This window comes from Psammomys obesus, unplaced genomic scaffold (assembly GCF_907164565.1).
Source record: "Psammomys obesus unplaced genomic scaffold, mPsaObe1.curated_primary_1811, whole genome shotgun sequence".
Taxonomy (NCBI): Eukaryota; Metazoa; Chordata; class Mammalia; order Rodentia; family Muridae; genus Psammomys; species Psammomys obesus.
In genome coordinates, this window is record NW_026595981.1 from 1,614,425 (window position 1) to 1,623,385 (window position 8,961).

At 55.8% G+C, this 8,961-nt stretch overlaps 1 protein-coding gene across 1 annotated transcript in view; it reads right to left on the reverse strand.

The window, feature by feature from the left end:
- Doc2b (double C2 domain beta) overlaps positions 1-8,961 on the reverse strand; it is a gene marked incomplete at its 5' end in the record, with an annotated part of 25,574 nt that extends 16,613 nt beyond the window's left edge. Inside the window, 2 exon segments of the mRNA XM_055619501.1 lie at positions 1,190-1,269; positions 8,838-8,961. Of these exon segments, the coding sequence (XP_055475476.1) occupies positions 1,190-1,269; positions 8,838-8,961 (204 nt within the window).

The following is an 8,961-nucleotide window of genomic DNA, read 5'->3' on the forward strand; positions in this document are numbered from 1 at the left end:
CACACACACACACACACACACACACACACACACACACACACACACACCACACACCTGGAGCAGGGAGAAGGCATCAGGAACCCCAGGCTCTGAGATGGGGAGGAAAAGCTGGGCTCAACCACAGTGGCCCGACAGCTGGTTCCCAAGCAAGGACAAGCTCTGCTAAGCTAGGAGGAGGGCAAGGATGGGCTGTGCCTGGCCCTGCAGCCTGCGTCTACCTTGCCAGGCTGGGGTCACCAGGTGCTTAGCTCTGTTCCGTAGGAAATCACTGGCTAAAACAGTCAGAGCAGGGATGCAGGATGGATTGGCTAGACCTTCAAGTACCCAGCCTAGACCCTGAGCCCAATGTAGAAGGCTCTCACACTGCCCATGGCAGCCTACAACCAGGCTGGGTAGATGGATGGCATGGGTGTCCCTCTAGGCACAGAGCCAAGGTCAGCCCTTCGGCAGGGTGTGTTGGAGAGGAGATGCTGCAGGTGAAGAATGCTGAGTGAGGGCGAGGCCTGCAGCACTGGAAGTCACTCCCTGTGTGCTGGGCTGGCCCAGGCCCTTCCACAGCCCCACAAGGGTCTCTACTGGCCACGTGGCCCTTACCTTTCGGGAAAACATCAACTTTGGCACCTTCCTCCCAGAGGGAGCAGTATGAAGAGAACAGTATGGTTGAGCTCACAGAACAGGCACAGGTTCAAAAGCAGAGCCACAGAGGAGCACAGGAGATAGGGCCTGATGGATGGGTCTACAGGTGTCCAAGACTCCCCACAGCAAAGCCCAGAGGCCTCTGGGACTCAGACCCAATGGCCGCCACCCTGTCTGGAGCCTGGCTTCCTTCAGTGGCTCCTGTGGCTTTCAGCATAGGAACTGCTTAGGGGCTCCAGGGAACCTCGGGGCTGAAGCTTTGGCACGGGGAGACCCAGAAACAGTGGCATCTAATCCCCTTCCCTCCCCCCACTGCAAGATAGGCTCCCTACTTTCCCCCTTCCTCAGGGACCCCTTCCAGACTCTAAGAGCTGCCTGGCTTTCTGCAATCCCATCCTTTCCCCTTCTCAAACTACACAGCCTTACTGCACAGGGCGTCTGGGGAGTGGACAGCTGCGCTCCACATAGCGGGGCACAGGGAAGTCCGCACAGGAAGGACAGGCAGCACCCTGCTCCGTCCTGAACCCCGGGCTGCGGCTGGTGCAGGGCCTACCTTGGCCTTACTGACGGTACAGTGCAGTGCGTTGTTCTCCTGGTCATAGAGCAGACTGAAGTCCAGCGTTCCCAGGGCGGCTGCGGGAGAAGGAGGGTGGTCACACGGGCTGCGTGGCTTCAGTAGCCACGGTATTACCCCTGTTCCACGCACTTATTTGGACATGTGCGTGCACGCGCAGGATATAAACAGGTCTATTAAGACCGAAAACCATGTGATGCACCGGGGCTGGAGGACTTGCGGGGTCAGTTTTCTCCTGCTACCACGTGGGTTACGGAGCTTTAAGTCAGGTCTTCAGACTTGGCTGCTGAATCACCTCACTGGCCCAATAGTCACATTGTTTTCTTCTTTCTTTCCTTTTTGAGACAGGATTTCTTTCTGTAGCCATGGCTGTCCTGGAACTCACTCTGCAGACCAGGCTGGCCTTGAACTCACAGAGGTCTGCCTGCCGCTGCCTCTTGAGTGCTGGGATCAAAGGTGTGCGCCACCATGGCTCTGGTGTATCACATTGTTTTCAATAGGAACAGATTTATTTGGTGGTGCCTGCTTTTAATCCCAGCACTTGGGACGGAAAGGCAGGTGGATCTCTGTGAGTTCAAAGCCAGCCTGGTCTATAAAGCGAGTTCCAGGATAGACAGAGCTACACACAGAAATTATGTCTCAAAAAAACACAAAAACAAAAAAACAAAACAAAACAAAAAAAGAAGTGGCAGATGCAATGCTGAGGCACACTGGTGGCTGGCTTAGGGTGGAGGCACAGGTTCAAATTCACCACCTCCAGGCCAATCCAATCCCGAGAATAAAGCAAAGGGGCAGACAGAAGGCCTAGCCCAGGCTGGACCTTCAGTTTTACCCACAGCACTGCAGAATAAAGCAAGCACCTCGAGTTTCCCAAAGACAGACAGACATGTGTTAACAGCACAGCCGCTCCTTCCAGGCAACGTGAAGGTTTAACAGTGTAAGAGGAACCACGGGGCAAGTTGTCCTCAGGTGTGCCATTCACTAACTTCTGGTCTGGGGATCTAGTCTAGTAGTAGAGGCCTTGGATTCAATTCCCAGAAAGAAAAGTTACCAATAAAGAATGCTACTGTATCCGGCTCAGTGGCTAGTGCTGTGACAGCTGAGCAGCTATGATATGGCAACCTCTTTACCCATTTCTCCTACTGAAAACACTCAGCCCTGGGAGGGCCAATGTCCTGTCCCTGTGAGATGAGGAGGCTCAGAGATTCTGGCTGGATTACCTAAGGTCCACAACATGACCACAACCAGATAGGTGGCCCAGGAAGGAGCTCTCAAGCCGCGCTTTTGTGGACCATACAGCGTGGGTGCCTCTGCCTTAGTTCCCTCGCCACAGGCAACGGCACACAGGGGTGTGAGAAGGCAGAGGACAGGCTCCAGGAGGCTACGGGACCTGACCAGCCTAAGTGGCTGACTGCAGATTGAGCCCCCAGGTGATGTGACACGGCAGCTCCCTGGCCCTCGGAGAGCTCAAGTGGGCAGTGACAGGCCAGCTGGGTCCGCACGCTGCTGCCTCCAAGTCTTCAAAGGGCCAGGCAGAGGGTGCAGCTGCCACCCTGGGAAAAGTCACTTGCTACCGCTGTGGCCTGCCATGTCCCGAGGGCTCCCAGCAAGAGAGCCAGGGTCTGAGCCGGGAGACCTCTGAAGTCCCCACGCAGCAAGACACACATTCTTTGATATCGCCAAATCCCTGAGCTGCTCCCAGCTGCTGGTTAGGTCACACGTTTGTCTGCTGAGCCGAGAGCCCTAGGAGCTTCAGGGGGGACTTTGGGCCTCAGTATGAACTGGGTCATCAGGGGAGGGGTCCTGGAGGAAGCCGTGCCTCACCTGAGACAGAGGGATTGACAGATGATGTGTGGCCAGTGGTGCGAGGCATCTGGGACTCAGTCCTCGTCAGGGTTCTGCCCTGGACCCCTGGCTGGGTTCTAGGTGAACATGTATCCGGGTTGTGCCTGCCTTTACTAACAAAGGCCAGGCCACATCATGACAGCCGGGCACAACAAAGGCTGTGCTCTTTGTTCTGAGAGACATGTGGAAACGTGTTGGGTACCCAACATCCCAACAGGGTGACGTTTTTGTCTTTCTACAGAGCAGATTTTGTGTGGAGGATAACATCTGCTGTGGTACTCCACAGGTTCAAATCCCAGTTCAGCACATCTTTGTGTGACTTCAGACACCTCCGTTTCCTCACCTGCCTGGAGACAACTGTAACCACCTCGTGGCACGTGGGCATTATCAGGGGAGTATGGGACCAGCAGACATGCTTTGATGGGTTTGTCCCTCTAAGGGCTTCCTGGAAGGAACTGCCCTAAACTGGATCGCCTTCTCCCTGACTTTGGAAACATGATTTATAAGTGGTCACTTAGGCTCTTCTGTTATGACTACAATGATTCTGCTGTGGGTCATGGTCACAGTCAGACAGAAAAGTGTGAAGTGATTGGTACACTGGGGTTCCTGGATGGTACCTCACTTTCCTGCCTCCTCCCTTCACTCCTGCCTCTGGGAGCACAGACAGCTTTTTCTCCCACAAACCAGGTAGTACTTGTTAGAACTGTGTTCAGACTGAGTTGCTAGGTCTGGGGTGAGCTGCAAGTATCTTCCCCTAGCAGAAAATACGTGCTTTAGTGATGACCACTGGGCCCTGTGCCTGCAGCATCCTCTCTCCCTTCCAACAGGTGAGCAGGTGAGGATGCTTGGGTGAGGATGCTTCGGGAGAGTATGCTGCGGGTGAGGATGCTCAAATCACCATCTCCTTTACAGAAGCCATCAGCTTGGCTTCTGCAATATCACTGTGCAGAGATGATGGCTTTGCATGATGATCAGTTTGCACGATGCCAAGTTAAGGCTCCCTGCTCCCTGAATACCGCGCCCTGGGAGGGCAGGCCACTGCCTTGGGCACCCGGGGGACCAGCAAGCAACTGATGGTCAGTGCTCACGGCAGGGCCGCTCAGCGGCTTCGCTGTCCAGTTACTTCCCGGGAGGAAGGGTTTGGTGTGATGCCACAGGTAAGAGCACACACTGTGCGACATCTGCTGGTGTCCCCACCCCAGAAGATAGGACAGGGGACTCGGAGAGTCACCTCGGGATGCTACCGCCTGTCACCACCACCTGGGAAGCAAGCAACAGCGTGCCCAGCGTGTGTCCAGAAAGGACTGGTGAGTGTTCAGTGGCCACTGAAGTCCTAGAAGAAATTTTATCTTGTCACTAGGAGCTCAGTCACATTTGTAGAGGAGTTGTCTTAGGAAACACACGATCCCAAGTTTGCCTTTTCCAGTCATAGAAATGAGGCTCAGAGGGGGGTGGGGGCACAGAGCTGGAGCTCCTGTCTTAAAGCCTAACCACTTCCTGAGAGTTTTTCTTCCCCATTTTGTGTAACTCAAGTCCCAAGGATGCAGCTAGAAAGACAGAAAAAGGAAAAGGCAGGGTGGTCTGAGGCCATGGCTCAGCAGTAGAGCCTTTACCTCACATGACCAGCGCCCCGGGTCCCAGCCTCAGCACTGGGACAGGGACAAGGATGGGGCCTCATTGCTAATCCAAAGGCTGAGCAAGGGGGCAGTGGTGGCGGCAGCAAGGCCCAAAAGACAAGAGAGTGCTTCTCTGTGAGCCCCGGGATCTTGAGGGCCCTGCCCTCAGAGCCACTCAGCTCACGTGCCCTGATGAAAGTTTACATCTTTGGAAAAATGATGAAGGTTGGTCACTAATGGGCCTCTGAGAGTTGTCACCGGCTTGCTGATAATTATAGCGCTTTAATGGGGCTAATTCACAGGGAAACAAGCACAGGGCCCTGTTGCTTCCCCCAAGGCCGAGCGTTCCCCGACAGGGTCAGTGCAGACAGGCAGCTGGCCATGACCTTGGTCAGCACTTGAACTCGCTTGACCTGCTCACCCCCAGGAATCAGAAATCAGTCCTTTTTGCTTTGTATTTGGAAGAAAAATGTCAGCCTCTAAAATAGTTTCACTGGGGCTGAGGAGATGGCGGGGTGGGTAGAAGCACTTGCTTTGCGAGCCTAATGACCTGAGTTCAATCCCTAGGGTACAAGTAAAAGTGGAAGATAGAACCAACTCCACAAAGCTGTCTTCTGACCTCTAATGTGTACTGTGACACAGGGCACCCCCCAAATCACACAGACACAATTAAAAACACAATAACTATTTTTGATTACCAAGAAACCCTAGAAAATATCAAGCCTGACTTGAAAGCTTTTACATCTGATGTTCCTTTACCCACACGCCCTTGGGAATGGGGAATCTGCCCTGGTTTATAGCCTGGTTTTCATAGGTGGGGAAACTGAGGCGCTGAACTAGGTAGGCACTGCCAGGGAGGATGCAGAGGAATAAATGGTCTATCTCTACTCCACAGAACCTAGAGCTAAGACAATCCACATCTCCTTTATTCTCTCCCTTCAAGCTGTTCAAAAGTTCATCGCATCCAAGACAAGATTTGACCTCTTTGGTTTGGCATGTTAGCCTTTCTGTATGATCATGATGACCTGACCAGTCTCTTCCCTTTGCCTCAGACGCCTGGTCCCATCATGCCCCCACTGTCTGTTTCTGACGTTTTGGTTCCTTGGATGCCCTCCATGCCCCCTTTCACTCTGCTAGCTTTCTTCCCCATCCCCCTCCCCACAGCAGAGGCCTCTGTGTATGCCTGCTCCCCTGTCCCTCACTGCTGGTATTCTTGCTGGGTTTCTGGCATTCCAAGACCAGAGGTTGTGGCCAGGGGTTGCTCTTGGCCCCCTGCACAGCGCCTGACACACAGCTGGCATTGTACTGCTGGGTGTGTCTGGGCAGAACATGGCTGAGGTCCAAAGAAGTTCTGGGTGAAGAGGCCACATACATCAGTAACTGGGATCTGCCCAAGCCCAGAAGAACCTTCTATGAAGAACCAACAACTCTTCCCCACTTCACCCTTGCTCCAGACCTCCGTGGGTTCCTGTCCTAAGCTAGTCGAGTGAGTCATTCGGGAACATGGACACGTGATATGATTCTAGCCAATGAGACAAAAGGACAAGCCTCCTGGGAACTTCTAGAAGAGATTTTCTGGATCCTAGACATGAGAATAGAAAAAAAATAATAATTAAAAAAAAAATCAAATCTAGGACCTCATTGTTACACGCAAGGCCTGGACCCAGAACAGCCACCCTGGATCATGAGGGTCCCGCTTAGCCGATGGGAACGGATGGGGACGGCATCACTCTGACTAGGCTCTCATCTGATGGTCCTCATCCATATGCCCTTGGGAACAGAAACATGTGCCCTGGTTTTCAGCCCCAGAGGCAAAGGGCTGGCTGAGTGGAAGGACTGACAGAGCACCGGGGATGCTGCTCCAGGTTGCCCTGGCGTCTGCAGCATGGCCTTTGCTGCTCTGCTGGTGTGAGCTACTTGGAATTGATTTCATGGTACTCGCAACCCAAAGCCTCTTAGTCATTGCAGCTTTGGGGTCTGGGTTTCCTCTGCAGATGGGGAGCAGGGAGCTTGGGACACCTGGGAGTAGGGGCCTATGGTGATGCTGTGTCTTCTTCAGTGTCCTTCTAAGCTCAGCAGGGAATGAGGGGTGTGTGTGTGTGTGTGTGTGTGTGTGTGTGTGTGTGTTCAGGTGCCCATACTTGCACAGTTTGAGCTAACCAGCAAGGGAGGGGCTTTAAAGAGGAGGACAGGGCTAAGCAAACAGGCTGTTTTTACCTTCTGCTTGGACAACAGAGCAACCGCCCTCATTTCTTTTTGTCCGAATAGATAATCCAATAATTAGAGCAGCAAATAGCATAACCCTGGCTAAAGCCATAATGAACCATCTGGCTTGAATCACTTAAGCTTATTCCAAGGGATCTGGTTGTCAGAGCTCAGGGGGTGCATGGCCTCAGCTACCAGGTACAGGGTGGTCCTGCCTGGGGTTTTCTCACCTATGAGAGCCCCAGTGAGATGCCTGGCTCAGCCTCACACCCACTTCCTCAGCTCTGCAGCCTCCAGGCCTCTTTTCCACACTTGGTTAGTGTGTCACAGTGATATGGGTGTGGCCAGCACCCAGTTTCAGCTGAGAATGCTCTATCTAGGACCTAACTCACATGAGCCTTCTCCCGCTAGGACACCTGTGGCCTGAGCCCAGGGACTCGGCACAGTTCCCTTTGCCTCACTTCCAGCTGCGGAAACAGTGCTCTGAAAACCCCGCAGAGCTGGCTGTCAGGAGGTGGGGCTTCAGGCCTGTTTTATTCTTTCTGATGGGTTTCGGGAGAGGCGCGATGACTACATTTCTTCCCTCTTGGCCATATGTTGTCCCCCTGGGCTGCCATGGCACCTGGGGGTGTCCTGCAGCTCAGGCACAAGCTCTGTCCACCTGCTCACTCCATTGGCTGCGGGCAGAATGCTGAAAATGAAGCTGCTTCCCATCCTTCCCAGGCTGGCTCTGGATTGCCCAGGGGGCCAACTGGGTCCTACTTAGGGCCTCCCTAAGGGCCAGCCAGTCTGGATCCTTGCACAGAGTGCCAGGAACTGGCAGGGAGTAAATCCAGGGCACAGCTCTCAGACTTTAATAAATTCTGCCCACCTAGTTTCCCCCAGCCTGTAGGACAGCAGAGAGCGAGGCCTGCTCCCCAGCCTTCATGCCCTGAGTGAGAGGGTCCAGGCCTGGAATGCACAGCAGAAGGCAGTGTTCCCTGCCCAGGCCTGATCCACCTATACTGAGGGCCCCCAGAAGTGAAATGAGGATTCTGTTCCCAGGGTGGCACTGTGAACTCCCATCCTCAGCTTCCAGAGGCACATGCTATGCTGGGGAAGAGCCAGGCCCAGCCCAGAGGCCCTGGGGAACGACCGGACAAAACACAGCCACCAATGCTGCTTTTGCCTTGGGGGAGCTGGCATGGGGCTTCTGACACTGCAGGGTCCCATGACACCCAAGACTAGGTTTTAAGGCTGGCTCTTTATTTCTTGGTGAACTAGAGTCCCAGCTGGGCCGGGCCCTTCCCTGCAGTGACCCCAGCCAGAGCCCCCAGTAAACCCATGGGACAGGAGCTGTGACGTCCTCCCTCCTTGGCTTCCCAGATGGTCCCTGGCGGGCTGGGTCAGGCACCCTCGGGGACCACACAGGACACCAGGAGTACCTGGCCTGGCTCTAGAGACCCTGTGTCTGCTGTCTCCCTGGGGTTGAGTCCGGGGGCGGGGGGAGGGCTAGGGACCCTCCTGTCCGGAGGAAGCCGGGTAACAGGTGGGCGAAGGTCCGCAGCCAGGGCAGCGCCACGGCTGGGTCCGCGGACGCAGGAGGAGGAACCGCCAAGGTTTTTCCAAAGGACAAGCGGCTCCGCGGTCCTGCTCCTCGGCCCGCGCGCCAGCAAAGCTGCGGCGCCGTGAGGGCTGCCGCGGGGTCCCTAGCTCTCCCGGTGGCCGCCCCGGAGCGCCCGCGGAGGGCTCTGGGGCCGGAGCCACCGCGCGGCCCGCAGCAACTGGTGTCTCTCCGGGGCGCAGCTCCGCCCTTCCCGGGAACAAAAGCCGCCGCCCGCGCTGGGGCCCCCCCGGGCCGGGGAGGGGTGCGGGGCGCCCCCGGAGGACGCCCCCAAACTTCGCGGCCCTCGCGCGCGGCGGCGCTCGCCCCGCGGGGGCCCGGGCGCGGGGAGGGGGCGCTCGGCGGCCGGGAAACTTACTGCAGTCGTCCGACTCGTAGCCGTCGGCGTCCGGCTCGTCCTCGGGGGGCTTGGCGGGCGGCCGCGCGGGGCCAGGGCCGGGGCTGGAGCCGTAGGCTCCGAAGAGCTGGTCCACGTCCTCGTC